The following is a 24984-nucleotide window of genomic DNA, read 5'->3' on the forward strand; positions in this document are numbered from 1 at the left end:
ACTTCACACATGAAATCTAAGGTCTCAGTCCCTACAGGGAGGTTTCACAGGAGTGCCTTCATACAGCTCCAATACAGCACAAAGGCATCACCTCGAGAAGAGCAGTATTAAATCTGGGACACCTACATCTGGGCAGACATGTGGTAAGTTCATGCCTCCAGTGGCTCACAGTCATGCTTCAATAACAGCTACAGCAGCCTGAAGATATAAGCAAGGTACTGTAAAGAGTGCCTAGCAAGGTTGTGACTTTTCTTAGGTCAACTGACCCAGAGAACTATTTCACAAGACCATTGAATAGATGCAATGGTGCAATACTGCTCCCTCTCAACCCTGCGTGCTTGCCATTGACTTCTAAACAACACTGCTGCCAAAGGAGCCAAGAGCAAACTCAGAGCTGAGCCAGCTCATCCAGGAGACAAGAAATACCAGCACATAAAGAGAAGTACAGCACTGCATGGCTCTGAGCAACAGAGAGACACCTTCTCAGCACCACTACAATCATAGAATTGTAAGGGGTGGAAGGGACCTCAAGAATCAGCCAGTTCCAACCCCCCACACACACCTCTTGCCATGGGCAGGGACACCTCACACTACAGCAGGTTGCTCACAGCCACATCCAGCCTGGCTGCAAACACCTCCAGGCATGAGGCTTCCACCACCTCCCTGGGCAACCTGTGTCAGTCACTCACCACCCTCCTGGGGAACAAGTTCTTCCTAACATCCAATCTGAATCCAACCATCTCTCTTTTTTTCCCATTCCCCCCACTCCTATCACTCCCTGACACCCTACAAAGTCCCTTCCCAGCTTTCTTGTAGCCCCCTTCAGATACTGAAAGCCCACAATAAGGTCTCCTTTCAGCCTTCTCTTCTCCAGTCTGAACAGCCCCAACTCAGTCTGTCCTCATAGGAGGGGTGCTCCAGCCCTCTGCTCATCCTCACTAACCTCTAAATGCAGCCCAGCTGGCTTGTGTGGGGAAAGAAGGAAACAAGCTCTTGAAGCCCAGCCCCCAGCTGAAAACAATTGCTCTGCATTAAACTTCCCTCAGCTAATAGATTATACAATTTGAAAGGAATGAGTGATTCCCAGCTCCCCCTGGTGCTCCACAGGTACCAAAGGGAGGGGTGAGAAGGCTACCGACCACCTGCAGTAGAGGGGGAAAAACAATTCATTGTCTCCCAGGTCACAGAGAGGGGATTAGCCATGAGGGAAATAACTCATATTTCAGATCAGAGCTGAAGTGTTATCATATTCTTTGGGGTTTTTTATTAAGGCAATCTGTCCCAGCTGCTGCACAGTGGAGCACCACCTCCAGCATCCACCAGACACTTGCTGGCTCAGATCTCACTCAATGCAGCCATAAAGTCTGCCTCAGTTATTCTCCTGACCCAAGAATCCTGCTGGACTTTTCCTCAAGCCACCTCATGATTTAACTAGTTATTTATTTATTTCTAGGAGCCTCACTTCACCAAGGTGCTTCCAGACACTGCCCTTTTTTTTTCCCCCCTTCTTTTTTGGCTGAGGCAGATACTTGCTGCTTTAGTTCCCCTGGGCAGGCAGAGCTGAGGGCAGGTAAGCTCATTAGCCAAAGCTGAGGCTAAGCACCTACCCCCCATGAGGTGTGAGCTGGCCTGTATTCCAGATCTGCTGCTTTGATTAGTCATTTCCTAATTACAAGATTCTTGAGTGAAATTTAAGACCTTTTTTCTTTATTTTTCCTCCTAAGAACCTACTCTGCCCCTTTGTGCAGGGACCTTGCCAGGCTGGACAGATGGGCAGAGTCCAACGGCATGAGATTTAACACATCCAAGTGCTGGGTTCTGCACATTGGCCACAACAACCCCATGCAGAGCTACAGGCTGGGGTCAGAGTGGCTGGAGAGCAGCCAGGCAGAGAGGGACCTGGGGGTACTGGTTGACAGTAAGCTGAACATGAGCCTGCAGTGTGCCCAGGTGGCCAAGAAGGCCAATGGCATCCTGGCCTCCATCAGGAACAGTGTGGCCAGCAGGATCAGGGAGGTCATTCTGCCCTGTACTCAGCACTGGTTATTCCACATCTTGAGTCCTGTGTCCAGTTCTGGGCCCCTCAGTTTAGGAAAGATGTTGAGATGCTGGAAGGTGTCCAGAGAAGGGCAACAAAGCTGGGGAGGGGTCTGGTGCACAGCCCTGTGAGGAGAGGCTGAGGGAGCTGGGGTTGCTTAGCCTGGAGAAGAGGAGGCTCAGGGGAGACCTTACTGCTCTCTACAACTCCCTGCAGGGAGGTTGTAGCCAGGTGGGGGTTGCTCTCTTCTCCCAGGCAACCAGCACCAGAACAAGAGGACACAGTCTCAAGCTGTGCCAGGGGAAGTTTAGACTGCATGTTAGTAAGAAATTCTTCCCAGCAAGAGAGATTGGCCATTGGAATGTGCTGCCCAGGGAGGTGGTGGAGTCACCATCACTGGAAGTGTTTAGGAAGAGGTGGATGGAGTGCTTGGTGCCATGGTTTAGTTGATTAGATGGTGTTGGGTGATAGCTTGGACCCAACAATCTCTGAGGTCTTTTCCAACCTGGCTGATTCTGTCCTATTCAACCATTAAATCAATCAAAAAAAAAAAAAGAAGGCACAAAGTGCAATAAATTCTAGGATTAGGTCTGTCAGCAGAGACTGTTTACCATGGGATGTTAGGTTGGGCAGGGATTTGCTATTGTTTTGAAACATGTGCTTGCCTTTAGTCCTCTTGATAGGCTTTGCTAAAAAGAAAGAGCTAAAACAAAAATGCAAGTCAAATAAAATGGTAGCTTCCACAGGACCCAGATGGTTTTGGTTGGTTGCCTTGGGCTCTTTAAAATGAATGTGGTTTGAATAAGTGAAAATAAATGCTAGCTTGATTGACAACATTCAGTTATGCACCAATACTGCTCTGTTCCAAACAGCACAGTGCTATGTAAAAGACTAACATTAGCTGAAATAGTCAGCAGGCTATGAATAGAGCAGCATGGAAATAGGCTGAGCCTAAGCTGTGCCACTTGTCTCTGCTTAATTACCTTTCTAGAATAGCTGAATTACTCTTCTGATCTGCTCTGGGAGAAATTAGGATCCTTTTTTTCCCCCCCATAAGGCAGTCTCACAGTGGTAACTTCTGCCCACCTCACTTCCAGACAAAACTGACAGAGAAAACCTTCTCCCTGACAAACCTGCCCAGAAATTAAGAGCAGAAGGCAGCACCACGCTTGCTAAGGAGAAAACTGCAAGCACATGAATCCTGTGCTTTGAAAACTGCAGGCTCCTGCCTGGCACACTGAAGGTGGAGCTGAAGATCTGATGCTGACCAAGGACTGAGCAGCTGAACAAATTCTTGTTTTCCTGATGAAAAATTATAGAAGTACAGAATTAACCAGGTTGGAAAAGACCTTTGAGATCATCAAGTCCAAACTATCGTCCAGCACCATCTAATCAACTAACCCATGGCACCAAGGGCCAGGCTGGATGTGGCTGTGGGCAACCTGCTGTAGTGCGAGGTGTCCCTGCCCATGGCAGGGGGTTGGAACTGCAGGATCCTTGATGCCTTCCAACCCTGACAACTCTGTGATTGTCAGTGCCTCATCCAGTCTCTTTTGAAACACTTCCAGTGATGAGGACTCTACCACCTCCCTTCCCTCAAGTCTATTTTTTTTCCAGAGGTGTGTTTGTGCTTGTTTCCTGTAATAGAGGCTCCAGAACTGGACACACTACTCCAGGTGGGGTCTCACCAGAGCAGAGCAGAGGGGGAGAATCACCTCCCTTGACCTTCTGGCTATGCTTCTCTTGATTCAGCCCAGGATGTGATTTGCTTTCTGGGCTGCAAGTGCTCACTGCTGGCTCCTGTTGAGCTTCTCATCCACCAACACCTCCAGGTCCTTTTGTTCAGGGCTGCTCTCAGCTCCCTGCCCAGCCTGTATCAGCAATCAGTAACTCAGTGATGTCTCATTTGTGTTACTTAAAGCCTTGAGTGAATACCATGTGGTCACAGTGTTCATCATTCCTCCCAGTCATATCCTCTCACATCTTTTATTGAGGCTGTGGTTCACCAGTAAAGCAAACCAAGTGCTAGGGATAGCAGCACCAGACCAAAACCATTACAGGCAGATGAATGCCACTTCAGATGTGTTCAGAGAATTTTGTCTGCCTGGCTTTGCACTGACAGTCTCTGTGCTGTATGACATGCCATTTATCTTTTAACACCCTGCATAACACCAGCCTAAAGCCCAGGTTATGCAAGCTTTCTAAATCAGCAGAAGTGCATTCACCTCCCCACATGTGAACCAGATGAAACTGGTGCTGATGGATGATCTGCTAGTGTGCATTGATGGTGATGGAAAATCAGCTCACACTTCATTTGCAGATTATTCCCTTATAAAACAGGCCTGAAAAGCTCAAACCTCCCTTCCTCAGGAGGTGAGAAGGGATTACATAAATTCATGGGAGAGTGCACACTGAGACTCACTGCAGATCCCTGGGACCTGCTCCCATATAATGTTGAAGTGTCTCTGTGTGCTGACCTGAGCTTACTCTTCTTCAGCCATGTGCTAATGGTCAGAGTTTAGTGCTACAGGCTGGGGTCTGAGTGGCTGGAGAGTGGCCAGGCAGAGAGGGACCTGGGGGTACTGGTTGATGGGAGGCTGAACATGAGCCTGCAGTGTGCCCAGGCAGCCAAGAGGCATCCTGGCCTGGATCAGGAACAGTGTGGCCAGCAGGAGCAGGGAGGTCATTCTGCCCCTCTGCACTGCACTGGTAAGGCCACACCTTGAGTCCTGTGTCCAGTTTTGGGCTCCTCAGTTTAGGAAAGATGTTGACTTGCTGGAACGTGTCCAGAGAAGGGCAACAAAGCTGGGGAGGGGTTTGGAGCACAGCCCTGTGAGGAGAGGCTGAGGGAGCTGGGGTTGCTTAGCCTGGAGAAGAGGAGGCTCAGGGGAGACCTTACTATGCTCCACAACTACCTGAAGGGAGGTTGTATCCAGGTGGGGGTTGGTCTCTTCTCCAAGGCAACCAGCACCAGAACAAGAGGACACAGTCTCAGGCTGCACCAGGCAGGATGTTAGGAAGTTCTTCACAGAGAGAGTGATTGCCCATTGGGATGTGCTGCCCAGGGAGGTGGTGGAGTCCCCATCCCTGGAGGTGTTTAGGAGGAGACTTGTTAGGGTGCTTGGTGCCATGGTTTAGTTGATTAGGTGGTGTTGGATGATAGGTTGGATGTAATGATCTTGAAGGTCTCTTCCAACCTGGTTTATTCTATTCTATTCAAACACCAGGCAAGAGAGAATTAATTTGACCCTCCTACCACCACTGCCCACGTGGTCCTTCAGGACTCATGGGAACACACTGGGAAGCATGCCAACAGTGTGCTCTGTGCTTTGGGAGGCAGGATTAGGGAGGCAAATAAAATGTAAACTTACTTTGTTTCTGATCCATCTCTTGTGAGGCAGAGGGTCGGCTGGGACTTGATACCGGCAGAGTGGTCACCCTCTCTGTGTGGTTAAAGGATGCATCTGTAGACCACACGGTTGCCTCCTCTGCAGTGCTCAACAGCTGGGTGCTGTCTTCAGAGCTCTTTGGCAATGCAGCATCCTGTGTAGGACGAGGGCTGAGCGCTGTGGCTTGAGTTGCAAGAGCGAATGAATTGTCCTGGGAAGTCTCTCTCAGTGTGTTTGAGTCCTTGTTCGTTTGGTCAGTGTGGGGTAAAGGCATGGTGGTCCAGGCAGGGGGCTGTGTGCTGACATCCACTGTGGGATCAGTCTTGGAACTGTTTTCAACCACGGCTGGCAAAAGGACATCAGGTGTTCCCATGTCTCCATCAGCTGTGAGGGTCTCACTTCCATTGGAATAAAAGCATGTTTTTTCCAAGACTCCTGGAAGAAAGTTACCCAAAAACCACCAAAATTACCATCAGTTGGAAGGCCAAGTGCCACCCCTTTCTCTTGGGAGGTTAATCATTAATAAAAGGGGTTGCTTGGCCTGGAGAAGGTCTCAGGGGAGACCTCATTGCTGTCTACAACTACCTGAAGGGAGGTTGTAGCCAGCTGGGGGTTGGTCTCTTCTCCCAGGCAACCAGCACCAGAACAAGAGGACACAGTCTCAAGCTGTGCCAGGGGAGGTTTAGGCTGGACGTTAGGAAGAAGTTCTTCCCAGCAAGAGAGATTGGCCATTGGGATGTGCTGCCCAGGGAGGTGGTGGAGTCACCATCACTGGAAGTGCTTAAAAAGAGCCTGGATGAGGCACTTGGTGCCATGGTTTAGTTAATCAGATGGTGTTGGGTGATAGGTTGGACTCTATGATCTGAAAGGTCTTTTCCAACCTGGTTAATTCTGTGATTCTGAATTTCACGTAGCAACAAAATCACAGCAAACCAAAAGCTATGACTACTGTGGCATAAAGAAAGAAACAAACAAGCACTTTGATCTTTGAGGTCCCTTCCAACCCTGACAGTTCTGTGATGTGAGGCAAGGAGAGGGAGGCAAGGGGAGGGAGGCAAGGAGAGGGAGGCAAGGAGAGGGAGGCAAGGAGAGGGAGGCAAGGAGAGGGAGGCAAGGAGAGGGAGGCAAGGAGAGGGAGGCAAGGAGAGGGAGGCAAGGAGAGGGAGGCAAGGAGAGGGAGGCAAGGAGAGGGAGGCAAGGAGAGGGAGGCAAGGAGAGGGAGGCAAGGAGAGGGAGGCAAGGAGAGGGAGGCAAGGAGAGGGGGGCAAGGAGAGGGGGGCAAGGAGAGGGGGGCAAGGAGAGGGGGGCAAGGAGAGGGGGGCAAGGAGAGGGGGGCAAGGAGAGGGGGGCAAGGAGAGGGGGGCAAGGAGAGGGGGGCAAGGAGAGGGAATCATTGACCTCTCAGTGTTGGAAGGGACCTCAAGCATCATCCAGTTCCAACTCCCCTGCCATGGGCAGGCACACCTCACACTAGATCTACTTTTAACCTGTGATTATGACTCAAATGGTTCATTAATCCAAATAATAAAGAAGGCAACTGAAAGATACACAGGACATCTAATTTAGGTATCTGCAATGCAAACTACAAATACCAACTCAGAGTTTTTAAATGTCTGTGTATATATCACAGCCATTCTCAGTGCAAGAAGAGAAGCACCATTCTGGACCACATTTTTGGTAAACAGAAGCACAGAATGGCTCAGGGTGGAAGGGAGACTTTAGAGAGCATCTGCTCCAACCTCCCTGCCATGGGCACATTTCTCCACTAGACTCAGCTGCTCAAGGCCTCATCCAGCCTGGTCTTGAACACCCCCAGGCAGGAGGCAGCCACAACCTCCCTGGGTAACCTGTTCCAGAGTCTCACCACCCTTGTACTCAAGAACTTCTTCCTAAGATCCAGTCCAAACCTACACTCCCTCAGCTTCAAACCTTTCTCCTTGTCCTGTCTCTAGACACCCTGATGAAAAGTCCCTCTGCAGCCTTCCTGTAGGATCCCTTCAGGTATTGGAAGAGAGCTCTAAGGTCTCCCCATAGTCTTCTTTCTCCAGGCTGAACATCCCCAGCTCCCTCAGCCTATCCTCATAGCAGAGGTTCTCCAGCCCTTGGATCATCTTTGTGGTCCTCCTCTGGGCTCACTCCAACAGCTCTGTGTCCTTCTTATGACACCAGAACTGGAAGCAGTATTCAAGGTAGGATCTATAGTAGAGTCAAGGGGCAGAATCCCTTCTCTTGCCCTGCTGCCCACACTCCTCTTGATCCAGCCCAGGGCACATTTTGCCTTCTGGGCTGCATGAGCACACTGCTGGCAATTTTTTGCCACTGGCTGGTAATGTAAAGAGTTAAACAACCATGAGCTAGGCTTGATCACAAATAATTTAAAGCAAGCTCTCAAAACATAAAAACCTCACAACTGTTTTTAAATGTGCTGGCCACAACTGGTGATTTTACTATCTTCTTGTCTGCTCCTCACAGTGGTGTTTAAGCACTGCTCTTAGCATTGTTTCAAGACAATAAAGCAAAAAAACCAAGGCAGGGCAGGATCTTTGCCTTTCAGTGATGGACACAAATACAAGAGCCAAATTCCTCAGCCAAATTCCAAAGAAAAGGCCTGAAACATCACTCACTCCGACTAGGTTCCATGTGGAGAAGGGGGAATGAAAGTTTTCTGCTTACCCTTTCAGCTCCTTTGCTTCTCTCTCAACCTCACTGCTACCTACAGCCCCCTCAGGCCAAAACGCTGCTCACACATGAAGCACATTAGCAACAATCCACCTCCTGTTGCTCTCTACAGGGCAAGTCCCACAGGTGTTTCTTTCCACTCTGATGTGTAAATCATTTGTTCCTAGGCTCTCATACTGATCTGATCATTCCTTAGTTGCTGGGGAGAGATGACTCCTGGGAGTCCACACAATGCCCACTGCTATCTCTCCCTCCCAAACTTCATTTTTACTTTGGTGACTGCATGGAATCTTTGTTAAACACAGCTACAGTTCACCAATAGTGCCAGAAGAACTCCAGCCTCCAGCTACAGTCTGAAAAGTAAAGCTGGAAAGCTGTATAGGTGAGAAGAGAGAGAATTGGAACAGATGAGGAAGGGCAACCTTACCCTTTTCTTTTTGGCTGAATAAGTTTTAACTGTAGCAACTGAAACCACCAAAACACCCAACCCAAAGTGGGATTCCCAAAATGGGGTTCAAGAGTTACCACTTGAGATTTGCCATATCCTCCTTTATCCAGCCTGGATTGTTTTGGCCCCAGTGTTGCTAACTGTGAGTAAATCTTTGTGGCTAACTTCTACTGGAAGGACCCAGGGGAACTTTATATATCGACATGGTGAGGTTTCTGGTTTTCTATCAGCAAATGCTCACCATTCATTGGGATTTCCCCCTCTGCTCTGCCCTGGTGAGGCAGCATCTGGAATATTGGGTCCAGTTCTGGGCCCCTCAGGTCAAGAAGGACCTCAGGGAACTACTTGAAAGAGTGCAGTACAGACCTACAAAAATGATGAAGGGAGTGGAACACCTTCCTTATGAGGAGAGTCTGAGGGAGCTGAGGGCTCTGTAGCTTGGAAAGGAGGAGCCTCAGGGGTGGCCTCATTTGTGTTGATAAAGATGTTAAGGGTAAGTGCCAAGAGGCTGGAGCCAGGCTCTGCTGGGTGATGCCCAATGCCAGCACAAGTGGCAGTGGTGGAAGTTGAGGCATAGGAAGTTCCATGGAAACAGGAGGGAAAAAGTTTTCCCTGTGAGGCTGACAGAGCCCTGGAGCAGGGGGGTTGTGGAGTCTCCTTCTCTGGAGACTTTCCAGCCCTATCTGGATGTGTTCCTGTGCGACCTGTGCTAGACTATAGAGTCCTGCTCTGTCAGGGGGGTTGGACTCCCCAGAGGTCCCTTCCAATCCTTCACATCCTGTGATTTTCTACTCTAAAGAAATGGGCAGGTCACTGATGATGTGGGGCTCCCACAGCATACCAAACCACTGCATACCAGATGAGCTGCAGGAACAGGCTTGGTGCTGCTCCTCCTCTCAAGGAAAGACACTGCCTTAAGCTGCTTACCAGAGGCTCAAGGGGACAAACTGGAGGTCAGTTGTAATTCTGGTTTGGTTTGGGGTTTTTTTTTGCAGCTTGACAGATGACATGCAAATAATCAGTTCCCAGATAACTCGAAGTACCCTTTATGGAAGGCATCTTCTGAAGAAGCTGCAGAACAAAACTGGGCTTCCAAGGTCCTGAGCAGAAAGGAGATGGGTTTCTTTTTCTCCCTTTCATCAAATTCAGGCTTTAAGGCAATGAAGCCTCAGCTAAAAATCAGGATTGTACTAAAGGGCTGGAGGGGAAGGCAGTAGCTACCTTTCATAGTACTCAGCACTGGTTAGGCTACACCTTGTGTCCTGTGTCCTGTTCTGGGGTCCTCAGTTCAAGAAAGATGTTGAGATGCTGGAAGATGTCCAGAGAAGGGCAACAAAGCTGGGGAGGGGTCTGGAGAAGAAGAGGCTGAGGGAGCTGGGAATGCTTAGCCTGGAGAAGAGGAGGCTCAGGGGAGACCTTCTTGCTCTCTACAACTACCTGAAGGGAAGTTGTAGCCAGGTGGGGGTTGGTCTCTTCTCCCAGGCAAGCAGCACCAGAACAAGAGGACACAGTCTCAAGCTGCACTAGGGGAAGTTTAGGCTGGATGGTAGGAAGAAATTCTTCCCAGAAAGAGATTGGCCATTGGAATGTGCTGCCCAGGGAGGTGATGGAGTCACCATCACTGGAGGTGTTTAGGAAGAGCCTGGATGAGGCCTTTGGTGCCATGGTTTAGTTGATTAGATGGTGTTGGGTGATAAGTTGGACTTGGTGATCTCAGAGGTCTCTTCCAACCTGGTTAATTCTGCATTCTGTCTTTATGAACAGCTGGGTTTGCCTGAATGTTCTCACTTACAGCCATAACACTGTGATCTAATTAAAAAAAAACATAAAAAATAAAAAGTCTTACCTGATGCCTTTCCTTTTCCTGCCTGTTGAGCACTATGTGTCATGCAATAGGAATTTTCACTGAGCAAGCTTTTCTTAAGCTAAGCACTTGCAAGTAGCCTAAACATAATGGCTCTATTGCAATTCAGAATACAGAATTAACCAGGATGGAAAAGACCTTTGAGATCACCCAGTCCAACCTATCACCCTGCACCATCTGATCAACTAAGCCATGGCACCAAATGCCTCATCCAGGCTCTTCTTAAACACCTCCAGGGATGGTGACTCCACCACCTCCCTGGGCAGCACATTCTAATGGCCAATCCTGAGCTCTGTCCCTGTTTCACAGCTTGACTTTGCAGTGGTTAATGAATAAAGCCTCATGGGCTCCTTGGGGATCACTTATGCCACACCAGAGTCATAGTATCATAGTATCAGTCAGGGTTGGAAGGGACCACAAGGATCATCTAGTTCCAATCCCCCTGCCATGGGCAGGGACACCCCACACTAGATCAGCCTGGCCAGAGCCTCATCCACGCTTCCCTCACTGTCACCTCCTGTCCATGTGTGCTGGCTGGACTGCCAGAATTTCATTATTATTCTCTAGGTCACAAGGACAAATTCCCAGATGCAGATCTGGGTGATAACACCGAGCCTTATCCTTCAGCCTAGAGGAATTACATCGACTTCAGAGAAGAAGCTCCTGTGTTTTCATATGTGAGCAGGGACAGGTCCCCATTTCCCTGGAGGAGTTGATACATTTTGATGAGTGTTATGTCGATGCAAGCCCTCAGAGGAGGAGATTGAGCAGGGCTGACGTAAATACACCTGCTTTTCTTATCTGCTTTCTTAGCAAGGAATGGAAATCTGGGGCAGAGGATATGAAGGCTACAAATGGAATGCTAAACACAAGGAAAGTAAATTGAACGGCGTCGTATTTCCCAATTGCCAGACCTGCTTGATCTTAATGCACCTCAGACTGTTCCTGGTTTAAAGACACATTCCAAGACTTGTCAATCTTCACACTCACAAGCTTTGAGGGGGATTTTTGTTTGGGTTTGTGGTGTTTCTGGGTTGGTTTTTTTTTCCTCACTTCACAAAATTAAGCTAAATGAAAAGAACAGACCCTCCAGCTTCTCGTTGCAGGTCCTTTACAGACTGAAGTGAGAAAACAGGTTCCACTTGTCTGGGTTTTGACAGTGCTGGAGGTGCTGTTGGGATGTGGTTAATTTCTCCTTGTGCTTGCTAGCTGCTTGTGGGATGTGCACTGAAGCTGGGGGAGAGGTTAAATTAGGAAGTTGGCATTCTTTCTAGATGCCTCACACCGCACCCCAGGTGGGCTTCTGAAGTGCTGAGCTTCCTTCCTAACAGAACAAAACAAACCCCAACCAAAACAAACAAAAAACACAACCAAAAAAACCCATCAAATAACAGCAACCACCAAAAAAACCCCAGCAAGTAAGTATTCTGCTTTGTGCTCACTTCCTTATACACCCATAGTCAGTGAGAATCCTCTTTTAATTCCCACTGGCAATGGGCTGCTGGGAATTGGGGGCTGAGCAAAGTAGGAAGTCACAAATGAAGGGGATGGAAGAAGGGGATGGAAGAAGGGGATGGAAGAAGGGGATGGAAGAAGGGGATGGAAGAAGGGGATGGAAGAAGGGGATGGAAGAAGGGGATGGAAGAAGGGGATGGAAGAAGGGGATGGAAGAAGGGGATGGAAGAAGGGGATGGAAGAAGGGGATGGAAGAAGGGGATGGAAGAAGGGGATGGAAGAAGGGGATGGAAGAAGGGGATGGAAGAAGGGGATGGAAGAAGGGGATGGAAGAAGGGGATGGAAGAAGGGGATGGAAGAAGGGGATGGAAGAAGGGGATGGAAGAAGGGGATGGAAGAAGGGGATGGAAGAAGGGGATGGAAGAAGGGGATGGAAGAAGGGGATGGAAGAAGGGGATGGAAGAAGGGGATGGAAGAAGGGGATGGAAGAAGGGGATGGAAGAAGGGGATGGAAGAAGGGGATGGAAGAAGGGGATGGAAGAAGGGGATGGAAGAAGGGGATGGAAGAAGGGGATGGAAGAAGGGGATGGAAGAAGGGGATGGAAGAAGGGGATGGAAGAAGGGGATGGAAGAAGGGGATGGAAGAAGGGGATGGAAGAAACCAGGTTGGAAGAGACCTTCAAGATCATGTCCAACCTATCATCCAACACCACCTAATCAACTAAATCATGCAACCAAGCACCCCATCAAGTCTCCTCCTGAACACCTCCAGTGATGGTGACTCCACCACCTCCTCAGGCAGCCCATTCCAATGGCCAATCACTCTCTCTGTGTAAAACTTCCTCCTAACCTCCAGCCTAAACCTCCTCTGTGCTGTAAGATATTAGGGAAGCTGTAGTCCCAGTTCTTTCCCTACCCCATTGCAATTTAGGTAAATCATTGATAGGATATTGGAAGGTTCATATGGAACACCTCTGCTATGAGGATAGGGTGGGGGAGCTGAGGTTGTTCAGCCTGGAGAAGAGAAAATTCTGAGGGGACCATAGAGCTGCCTTCCAATACCTGAAGGGATCCTACAAGAAAGCTGCAAAGGGACTTTTCATCAGGGTGTCTAGAGACAGGACAAGGGGGAATGGTTTGAAGCTGAGGGAGAGTAGGGTTAGACTGGAGCTTAGGAAGAAGTTCTTCAGTATGAGGGTGGTGAGACTCTGGCACAGGCTGCCCAAGGAGGCTGTGGCTGCCTCCTCCCTGGAGGTGTTCAAGGCTAGGCTGGATGAGGCCTGGAGCAGCTGAGTCTAGTTGAGAGGTGTCCCTGCCCATGGTGGGGAGGTTGGAGTAGATGATCTCTGAGATCCCTTCCCACACAAGCCATTCTAATATTCTAACACACACACACACAAAAAACCCAAACCAAACCAAACCAAAAAACACCCAACACAACAAACCAAAAAGTACAAATCCCAGAGACTCTCAGCACTGGAAAAAAATGCCATTTTTTGCCTGAAAAAGTAATGCTTTAACCTAGTATTGGTGTGATGTTCTACAGTTCTAAATACATGTCACCTGGTACTTGTAAAATGAGTGCTGAAAGCCATCTGCAGATAAGAGTGCTCCTCAAAAATCTACTCAAAGAAATTCAGAAGAGGTTTGCCCTGCACTACCTTAAATGTGTTAGCAAATTTCATAGAGGCATAGAATCAATAAGGTTGGCAAAGACCTGAGAGATCATCAAGTCCAACCTATCACCCAACACCTCATGACTAACTAAACCATGGCTCCAAGTGCCACATCCAAGCCTTTTTTGAACACCTCCAGGGATGGTGACTCCACCACCTCTCTGGGCAGCACATTCCAATGGCAAATAACTCTTTCTGGGAAGAACTTTCTCCTCACCTCCAGTCTAAACCTCCCCTGGCACAGCTTGAGACTGTGTCCTCTTATTCTGTTGCTGGTTGCTTGGGAGAAGAGACCAACCCCCACCTGGCTACAACCTCCCACAGGTAGTTGTAGAGAGCAATTAGGTCTCCCCTGAGCCTCCTCTTCTCTTTCACTGCAACAATGACTAGTAAGTCACTAGGTAGATAGATTACTTTGTTAGGCAGATGTGCTAAGATACAGCTTTAATGTCCACAATTACAGCCTCAGCTTTAGTCTCCTTCATTAAAAACATGGCAATTTACTCCACTGGCACTCACCCACAAAGGTAAGCAGGATCACCAACAAAAGGATAAGGGCACAGATGCATGGAATCAATATTAGGAGCAAAAGTCGAAGGAACTTGGCAGAAGCCAGTTTCTGAGAGCAGCCATCCCCCATAGTATCCTCATCTAGGACCTGCAAAACAAAAGAGCAGAGATTTGTCTCTCTGGTGTCAGTTAGGAGCTTTCACCAGCAGTCCCCTCCACTACACAGAGCAGCTACGTGATTCCAGTGTGGGCTGTAAATGGCTTTTAGATTGCCAACAGAGAGTGGAACATAAACTTCCTTTGGGTGGGCAGCATTTAGTTTATTACATCCAATATCCACAGACTTCCAGCTTCATGGAAATGCCTAAACATTTCTGATGAGCTAGAAGTTAGAATGTTAGGAACAAGTTCTGCATCGTGAGGGCAGTGGAACACTGGAACAGGTTGCTCAGGGAGGTGGTTGAGGCTCCATCCCTGGAGTTACTCAAGGTGAGGTTCTGGGCAACCTGATCTAGTTGAGGATGTCCCTGCTGACTGCAGAGGGGGTTGGACTGGATGAGCTTTGGAGGTCCCTTCCAGCCCAGACCATTCTGTGAGTCTGTAATTCTATGCACTTCTTGCGAACCCCAAGTAAATAAAAATGCCCCGGGTAAAAGTTGAATACAAAGAGGGGGGAGAGGGGGGAGAGGGGGGAGAGGGGGGAGAGGGGGGAGAGGGGGGAGAGGGGGGAGAGGGGGGAGAGGGGGGAGAGGGGGGAGAGGGGGGAGGAGAGGGGGGAGGAGAGGGGGGAGGAGAGGGGGGAGGAGAGGGGGGAGGAGAGAAGAGACCTTCAAGATCATCATGCCCAACCTATCATCCAACACCTCCTAATCAACTAAACCCTGGCACCAAGCACCCCATCAAGTCTCCTCCTGAACACCTCCAGTGATGACGACTCCACCACCTCCTTGGGCAGCCCATTCCAATGCACAATCACTCTCTCTGTGTAAAACTTTCTCCTCACCTCCAGCCTAAACCTCCCCTGGCACGGCCTGAGGCTGTGTCCTCTTGTTCTGGTGCTGCTTGCCTGGGAGAAGTGAAAATTCATCATAAATTTTTTTTTTACTCTTCTTGTGAGGAGGAGATGATGTTGAAGATTTTGGAGGTACCTAAGATCCAACCCCCCTGTTGAAGCAGGATCACCCAGAGCAGGTCACACAGGAACCCATGCAGGTGGGTTTTGAAAGTCTCCAGAGCTCTAGGAACATCTGAAACAGGCAGCTCAGGGTGAGAGTGCTGGGAGTGGTAGCTCTGCCTCTTGAAAAGGTGCAGCCTGGGTGAACTGACTAGATCTGTGATTTGATCATCACCACTTCCTAGAATCAACAAGGTTGGAAAAGACCTCAGAGATCAACAAGTCCAACCTATTGTCTCCCACAATGAGAAACACAAGGAATGTTGGAGAGGGTTAATTGCTTTTCAGAAGTGCTTTGCTTAAGCAGCATCTCCTTCAGGAGCTGCAAATGCTGCTGCCCACGATTCCAGGCTCTCTCAGCTGAAGTACTGCCCTTACCCATAAATAACACCTCAAATACCCAGGCACACACAAAGACAAGGCTTTAGGTGGCATTTGAGAACTGAAATCCAAGTGACATTTGGATAAATCCCTCCTTGAGTATGTAACTCCCTACAGTCCACACCTCCCTACATCTTCATATTTGAAGTCTTAAAAGCCTGCCTGAACTTTTGCTTCTGGTCCTGCTGGAATATAGCAGCTTAACAGCTACCCGTGGCAGGCTTCCTTGAATTCAATAACCCTGGTTTGTTCTCAGACCTCGTTGGGAGATCTGAGTGCAGGCAGAAGAGGATTAACACAGCTCTGATATGAATACAGGGTCTCTCAAAACGAAGCTGCCATAACTACTTTTGAAAGCACAGCCAAAACCAAACCAAACCAAACCAGAACAGAACAAAACAAAGCAAAATCAACTAAACAAAACCATTTTTAAATGGCATAAATTTGCCCCTTTTAACAGTGGGATGATCCCACAGGAAATGAGGCTGTTGAGTTCAATTCCTTCTTCAGTCTGAAGAAGTCAATAAAAAACAGATCTACAGCTCAGGTGAGTGTGATGATCACCTGAACATGAGCTCCTCCTGAATCAGTGCACACTGTCATAGAGTCATTCAATTGTCAGGAAGGGACCTCAAGGATCAGCCAGTTCCAAACCCCCTGCCATGGGCAGGGACACCTCACACTACAGCAGGTTGCTCACAGCCACATCCAGCCTGGCTGCAAACACCTCCAGGGATGAGGCTTCCACCACCTCCCTGGGCAACCTGTGCCAGTCTCTCACCACCCTCATGGGGAAGAACTTCTTCCTAACATCCAATCTGAATCTACCCATTTCTAATTTTGTTCCATTCCCCCCAGTCCTGTCACTCCCTGACACCCTCAAAAGTCCCTGCCCAGCTTTCTTATAGCCCCCTTCAGATACTGGAAGGCAACTATCAAATCTCCTTGGAGCCTTCTCTTCTCCAGACTGAACAGCCCCAACTCTCTCATTCTGTCCTCACAGCAGAGCAGCTCCAGCCCTCTGCTCATCCTCGTGGCCCTTCTCTGACACCTTCCAGCGAACTCCAGATCCTTCCTGTAATAGGGACTCCAGAACTGGACAGAGTACTCCAGATGGGGTCTCAGCAGAGTGGAGTAGAGGAGGAGAATCACCTCCCTTGACCTGCTCGCTGTGCTTCTCTTGATGCAGCCCAGGATGTGATTGGCATAAAAACAACCTGGGCTAGAGAAGAGACAGCAGGACCACCACTACAGCCCAGTGACTTGGTCCCTTGAGAGCTGCCTCTTAGTTTCTTCAAGACAAGCAAAGGTAAGATCCAGTTCATTTTCCTAGTGGAATGACTCCCAGTTAAGATGCACTTGCCCTGCAGTGATAGGATGAGGAGCAATGGCTTCAAACTACAGAAGAGTAGAATTAGATTGGATGTTAGGAACAGGTTCTTTACCATGAGGGTGGTGGAACACTGGAACAGGTTGCCTAGGGAGATGGTTGAGCTCCCATCCCTGGAGATATTCAAGGTGAGGCAGAACAGGGCTCTGGACAACCTGATCTAGTTGAGGATGTCCCTGCTGACTGCAGAGGGGCTCAGATTGATGACCTTTGGAGGTCCTTTGCAGTTCATTCTATGATTTTATGACTCTATAATTCTATGCACTTCTTGCAAACCCCAGGTAAAGGTGCCCAGGGTAAAAGCTGATCCATGACTCCACAGAGAGTTAGTTTTAGCAGTAACAAAACTTCTGTTATCAGTAAACAAAACAAAACAGACAAAAAGAGAGGACATTTTTGGTTGATTTGTTGGTTTTGACTCTTCTTGTGAGGAGGAGGAGGTGATGCTGAAGATTTTGGAGGTACATAAAATCTAAATCATCCCAAGCAGAAGTGTGAAACAGAGCAGAGTTCCCACCACTGTGGCACAGAGGCTTCAGAGTTAACTTGGGAGAAACATTACACAGGACACAGTCTCCAGCTGTGCCAGGGGAGGTTCAGGCTGGGTGTTAGGAAGAAGTCCTTCCCAGCAAGAGAGATTGGCCATTGGGATGTGCTGCTCAGGGAGGTGGTGGAGTCACCATCCCTGGAAGTGTTTAGGATGAGACTGGATGGGGTGCTTGGTGCCATGGTTCAGTTGATTAGATGGTGTTGAGTGATAGGTTGGACTTGATGATCTCAAAGGTCTCTTCCAACCTGGTTAATTCTATTCTATTCTATTAGATGTGTGCCAGTGAAAGCAGTGAGCTTCTTATGTCCCTCTCATTCTGTCAGAACTCTTTTTTGTGGATCCCAGCTACTTTAGGCAACTCTTCACACTGAAAGAGAACCTCAAACATTTCCTTTCTTGTCAGCTCCTGAAGGCAACACCAGACCTCTGCCCTTTGCATTGACAGCTCCCTACCACAGATTTTAACAGGAGCTGCTGTATCCAAATTTGCTCTCAGTGACTGCTCAAGAAAAGAATGCTGGATTGTGAAAGATGCTGCCCTGAACACCACAAACTGCAAGTTTTGTCTAACAGCAGAGTAAATATTTACAGGCAGCTAATCAGCATGGTGGTTTTCCCCTTCTACTGGAAAAGACCTCCTGAAAAACACTAAACCTGATTTAAATCATCACTGGTAATTTAGCAAGCATAAACCACATTGTCCAGCTCCTCATCACTTGAATGTCTGCATGAGGTTTTTTTCCCCCATCATTTTCAGTGCTAAATAGGAGATAAAACTAGAGATAGTGTTAATGGCTCCTACATCACAGAATCACAGAATGTCAGGGGTTGGAAGGGACCTTGAAAGATCATCCAGTCCAACCCCCCTGCCAGAGCAGGGTCACCTAGGGCAAGTCACACAGGACTGCATCCAGGTGGGTTTGGAAAGTCTCCAGAGGAGACTCCACAACCTCTCTGGGCAGCCTGCCCCAGGGCTCTGCCACCCTCACAGTGAAAAAAACATTTCTTATGTTTGTGTGGAACTTGCTCTGCCCCAGCTTGCCCCCCTTGCCCCTTGTCCTGTCACTGGACATCACTGAGCAGAGCCTGGCTCTGTCCTCCTGACACTGCCCTGCACATCTTTATCAATATCAATGAGGGCACCTCTCAGCCTACTCTGCTGCAAGCTAAAGGGCCCCAGCTCCCTCTGCCTGGTCTCACAAGGGAGATGTTCCACTGCCTTCAGCAGCTTTGTGGCTCTGTGCTGGACTCTCTCAAACAGTTCCCTGAGATCCATCTAGAGTTGAGGGGCCCAGAACTGGACACAATATTCCAGATGCAGCCTCACCAGGGCAGAGCAGAGGGGGAGAACCTCTCTAGTCATGCTAACTACATCCCTTCTAATACACCCCAGGATGCCATTGGCCTTCTTGGCCACAATAAAGCATTCTCTACATAAATATAAACATTATAGCTACTATTTATATACTCCCTGAGACTGTTTCTTTTCCCCTTGTCAACAAATGCTGTGATACACAAAGAATGCACACACCCTATTATAGCAGTGGTGTCTGCAGGAACTTAGAATAGAATTAACCAGGTTGGAAAAGACCTTTGAGATCATTGAGTCCAGCCCACCATCCAGCACCATCTAATCAACTAAACCATGGCACCAAGTGCCTCAGCCAGGCTCTTCCTAAACACCTCCAATGATGGTGACTCCACCACCTCCCTGGGCAGCACATCCCAATGGCAAATCTCTTTCTGGGAAGAATTGCTTCCTAACATCCAGCCTAAACTTCCCCTGGCACAGCTTGAGACTGTTTCCTCTTGTTCTGGTGCTGCTTGCCTGGGAGAAGAGACCAACCCCCACCTGTCTGCAACCTCCCTTCAGGTAGCTGCAGACAGCAAGAAGGTCTCCCCTGAGCCTCCTCTTCTCCAGGCTAAGCAACCCCAGCTCCCTCAGCCTCTCCTCATAGGGCTTGTGCTCCAGACCCCTCCCCAGCTTTGCTGCTCTTCAGACATGTTCTGTCCTCTCCATTCTAATAAGTAATGGACCAAAAGCATACATAATGGAATCTTCAGAGAAAAATGGGCCTGGAGAATGGAGCAGGGGTGATACTTGCTTATTTGCTTGGATAACCTCAAGCTTCCCGGTTAGTGGCCAAGAAACCAGTCTCCCTCAACTCTTCCTTTAGTCAGTAGTTTCTCTGATTCATTCTTGAAGCCTGTAAGGCTGAGGAACCTTGTAGATACACATTTGCCTCCTTTTCTAAGGGAAAGAAGCCTTACAAGCAGAATCCTTGAGGGCAGGCTGAAAGAAACCAACCCCAAACACCAGAGATTTTGGTGTGCAACTGGTTTAGCACAGCACTGAACCAGTACTTGAAGAACACAGGTTCCCTTCCCCCCACTGCTGTTAGAAAACTCAGCTGAAGAAAGGCTATTTTGAATTAAACACTGCATGCACTGTGAGACCACACCTGGAATACTCTGTCCAGTTTAGGGCTCCCCAGTTCAAGAGAGACAGAGACCTGCTGGAGGGAGTGCAAGGGAAAGCCACGAGGATGATTAAGGGACTTGAGCATCTCCCCTGTGAAGAGACACTGAGAGCCCTGGGGCTGTTTAGTCTGGAGAAGAGAAGGCTGAGAGGGGATCTGATCAATGTCTGTCAATATCTGAGGGGTGGGTGCCCAGTGGAGGGGGCCAAGCTCTTTTTGGTGATGCACAATATGAAGACAGGGAACAGTGGATACAAAGCTAAACATTGAAGATTTCAGCTCAACATGAGGAGAAACTTCTTGACAGTGAGGGTGCCAGAGCCCTGGAGCAGGCTGCCCAGAGAGGTTGTGGAGTCTCCTTCTGTGCAGACTTTCCAACCCCACCTGGCTGCATTCCTGTGCAGACTGCCCTGGGTGATGCTGCTCTGGCAGGGAGGGTTGGACTGGATGATCTCTGGAGCTCCCTTCCAACCCCTCAGGTACTGTGGTACTGTTGATAATGTCACTGGTGTCAACTGGCAACTACAAGAGGGGATGGTGCCCTCATTTACAGTGAAACTGTTGTATTTTCAAGACCATTCAGAATCAGAAACAGTTCTGCTGATGGCAAACTTGCTACAGTTCTAAGTTTTCCTCTTCTTTATTGCTAACAGCTGATGGCAAAGATGTGTGATGTTGCTATGCCACATAAGCCAAGCAAGATTTAGTAAACATATGGAAGATATCAGAGATTTTTTGTCCCAAACTGAAGTGTCTGTGGCAGACTTTCATTTAGGAACTTGACTGTGGTGATCATCATGTGGCATTTCCCCACACCAGAACACGAACATCCACCCAGCCTACCTCAGCAGGCAGTGGGGAAGTGTTTGGGGGAAAGTGATCTTGAATTATTGCAGAGTTTTTGCTTTTGGGGGTTATTCATTTTCTTCAAGTTCCCAGAGCTTGCAAAAAAAACGACTCAGGAAAGCTTCACCAGTGCCATGCTGGGTTTCTGAGCACACCCAGAGACCACTCTAATGCGTTCCTGACCACCCAGATGTGCACTGCGTTGAGGTTTGCTAAGGCAGCAGAGCAGCGAGGGCAAGCCTCTGGCTACACACTGCTGAGAACCACAGCTCAACAGGCAGGGGAGAAGCACAGCACTCACCTGAGGGTCCTGCTTTGCTGGGAGTGCATAGAATCACAGAATCAATTAGGCTGGAAAAGATCTCAGAGATCAGCCAGTCCAACCTATCACCCAACACCTCATGAATAACTAAACCACGGCTTCAAGTGCCACATCCAATCCCTTTTTGAACACCTCCAGGGATGGTGACTCCACCACCTCCCTGGGCAGCACATTCCAAAGGCCAATTACTCTTTTTGGGAAGAACTCTCTCCTCACCTCCAGCCTAAACTTCCCCTGGCACAGCTTGAGCCTGTGTCCTCTTGTTCTGGTGCTGCTTGCCTGGGAGAAGAGACCAACCCCCACCTGACTACAACCTCCCTTCAGGTAGTTGTAGAGAGCAATAAGGTCTCCCCTGAGCCTCCTCTTCTCCAGGAGTTCAATCAGCAGATGCCTGCACAAGAGCCATTAGCACCAGAGAGTAAATTTGGAATCTGTTAAAACAAAAACTGTACCAAAAAAACACCAAATCTCAGAGGCCTAATTTGTGACAACAAAAAGATCTGGAAAGAGCATTCTGAGGAGGTGCAAGGATGCAGTTGGAGGAAAACCTCCTCTTAAAAGCACCTTTCAAGCCTGGAAAACTAGAAGGGACAAACAAAAAAATCCCACCTGCCCTGTGGCTCCCATTCCATGCATCAATAATCACCTGTGTAGAAGCCCCACCAGAAGTTTCACCCCTCACAAGGGAACTAGACCTCCTAATTTGACATTCCTTTCTTTTCTTTTCCTCCCTTATTAGTTCCTGATCCATTGGTTTAACTTTCTGAACTCAAAGGTGTCCAGTCCATCACGTGTGCTATGTGCACTGCTGTTTATAGAATCACAGAACAGTCTGGGTTGGAAGGAACCTCCAAAGGTCATCCAGCCCAACCCCCTCTGCAGTCAGCAGGGACATCCCCAACTAGATCAGGCTGCCCAGAGCTCTGCCCAACCTCACCTTGAATACCTCCAGGGATGGGGCCACCTTCCTGGGCAGCCTGTTCCAGTGTTACATTACCCTTACAGTAAAAAAAACTGTTCTCAACATCCAATCTCAGTCTGCTCTTCTCCAGTTTGAAGCCATTGCCCTTTGTCCTATCACCACAGGCTTTGGTAAACCATCCTCTCCATCCTTTGTGTAGCCCCCTTCAGGTACTGGAAAGCTGCTATTTGATCTCCCTGGAGCCTCCTCTTCTCCAGGCTGAACACCCCCAGCTCCCTCAGCCTGTCCTCATAGCAGAGGTTGCTTAGCCTGGAGGAGACTCAGGGGTGACCTTATTGCTCTCTACAACTACCTTAGGGGGGGTTGTAGACAGGCAGAGGTTGGTCTCTTCTCCCAGGCAATCAGTACCAGAACATGAGGACACAGTCCCAGGCTGTGCCAGGGGAGGTTTAGGCTGGAGGTTAGGAGGAAGTTTTACACAGAGAGAGTGATTGGCCATTGGAATGGACTGCCCGGGGAGGTGGTGGAGTCACCATCACTGGAGGTGTTCAGGAGGAGACTTGACAGGGTGCTTGGTGCCATGGGTTAGTTGTTTAGGTGGTGTTGAATGATAGGTTGGACATGATGATCTTGAAGGTCTCTTCCAACCTGGTTTATTCTATTCTATTCTAACTACTTACAATTACTTTAACCTATTTAAACTCAGAAGCTTTTGGTGACCTGAGTCGGATGCCAAACTGGAATGCGAGCTGAACAAATGGCAGGAATCTTTGCAGGAGCATGTCTGCTTTGTGTGCTGCTTATCCATTTCCCTCTAAAATGTACTGATTCTTCTTACACTCTAAACATCTGCCCAGAAGAAACCCCCATTTGGGGTCTGAATGTGTGATGTTAACTTTACACTAATGGCTTCTTCCTGAATTATGAATAAGAAGACGCTCACCCTTGCCCCGAGGATGAGAGCAGCAGCAACATTGATCAAGGGGGAGGGCATGGTTTGGAGTCAGAGCAAAGCTTAATCTGTTCAGCATAGCTGGGTGCTTATTTGTTCTCTTCCCCAAAGATGAAAATGGACTTGCACAGTATCTCCACAGGTCAATAACCTACAAGATTCAGAGGTGACTCATCCATTTTTCAATAGGTTACCACTTTGCTCAGAAGCATGGCCACGCACTCTCTTCAAACATTCTGCTTCAGCAGAAGGAAGGAAGAGAAGGCTATTATCTGAAACTACCAGGGGCATCTTGACAGGAAGAGCTGAAGAGGGGCCTAAAGATTAAATCTATTTGTCATTGTCAAAGTTAGGGAACAAGGAGCTGACACAGAAAACTCAGGATGAAGTGGTTTAACAAGGCACTTGCATTGCTGCACACGTTTGGCTGTGACACAGTGGCAGAGGTTTAGGGAGCACATAAGGATTTGTAGGATAAAATCTTCCACATAAGCCACTGCAGCAGCACCAACCTGGTGAATTAATATCCTGCTGTATTCTGGTGAATTATATCCTACTGTATTTATGGCTAGAAGTATTCAATTGAATTCTCATCCCTAGAACAGATGGCAGCTTTCCTCCCATTCACATTCTCTTTGGAGATCTCCAAGAGGAATCCTGCCTGTGATGGGAGGAAAGCAAATGGAAACCATCTGGGTTCTTAGCCCTTCTGGACCACTATCACCATTACTCCAGACACTCTGAACTTACAGGAAAGAAAGGAGAATTGTTAGTAACTTCCAAACACATTCAGCTGGCATTCCAGACCTCCTGATAAAGTATTTGAACTTACAGCTTTAAAGTGGTTGGCCAGGAACAAGGTGAAGCTTAAAAACAAATGCAGCTATTACTTAATTCTTTTGTTACATGGCTGCTGCAGATCAAGTAGTAAGAAAGAAAAATAAGGATGATAGCTACAGTCCCTGATAGATTATCCATTCCATATCATTCATTCCATCAGCATTTGGATGTGACATAGAATCACAGAATCAACCAGGTTGGAAGAGACCTCGAACTAGCATCTTGCAAACAATGAGCTGTCCCTCAGGAATGCCTGTCCCTCAGCACCATGTGACGGCAGAAGTGCACAGGCTCTTAGGGCAAGCTGGGCTCACCCGTCTGTCCCTCAGCACCATGTGATGGCAGAAGTGCACAGGCTCTTGGTGCAAGCTGGGCTCACCTCTGTCTGTCCCTCAGCACCATGTGATGGCAGAAGTGCACAGGCTCTTAGGGCAAGCTGGGCTCACCCGTCTGTCCCTCAGCACCATGTGATGGCAGAAGTGCACAGGCTCTTGGTGCAAGCTGGGCTCACCCCTGTCTGTCCCTCAGCACCATGTGATGGCAGAAGTGCACAGGCTCTTAGGGCAAGCTGGGCTCACCCCTGTCTGTCCCTCAGCACCATGTGATGGCAGAAGTGCACAGGCTCTTGGGGCAAGCTGGGCTCACCCATCTGTGTTTCTTCCTCAGGATGCAAGAGGCTGGGGAGAGCCTGATGACCCTAGCATGTTCTGTTTCTATAATCTCCAGCTCCCCCTGCTTCTGGGGCAATTTTAACAGAGAGTAGACAACCCACCCAGCAAAAGATTTGGCACAGGAAGCAGGAGCAAGGGAAGAAATCTCCCTGTTGCACCACTCACCCATGGAATTCCACAGCAGGCAGAACTCTGTGTTGTGTTACTGCATGAATGCAGGGCTGCAGCTCTTGGAGATCTGGGATGGAAAACTCTTCACTGCTACCCATGGCTTTATGGCCAAGAGAATGCCTTCAGGACAGCAATGTGACCTTGGGGCCCAGAAAGGCAATAGGATCCTAGGGTGCATTAAGAAGAGTGTGTCCAGCAGATCGAGGGAGGTTCTCCTCCCCCTCTA

The 24984-nt window shown here is 48.7% G+C and overlaps 1 protein-coding gene across 1 annotated transcript in view; it reads right to left on the reverse strand.

The window, feature by feature from the left end:
- Window positions 1-24984, reverse strand: part of CORIN (corin, serine peptidase) — a 90045-nt gene that overhangs the window by 58067 nt on the left and 6994 nt on the right. The window contains exons 2-3 of the mRNA XM_068171327.1: window positions 14069-14207; window positions 5410-5862 (exon numbers count right to left, since the gene is read on the reverse strand). Of these exons, the coding sequence (XP_068027428.1) occupies window positions 5410-5862; window positions 14069-14207 (592 nt within the window). The remainder of the gene's footprint in view (window positions 1-5409; window positions 5863-14068; window positions 14208-24984) is intronic.

Source organism: Melanerpes formicivorus, unplaced genomic scaffold, assembly GCF_026170545.1.
Source record: "Melanerpes formicivorus ecotype bairdi unplaced genomic scaffold, bMelFor1.0.p_v2 SCAF_4, whole genome shotgun sequence".
NCBI classification, from domain to species: Eukaryota; Metazoa; Chordata; class Aves; order Piciformes; family Picidae; genus Melanerpes; species Melanerpes formicivorus.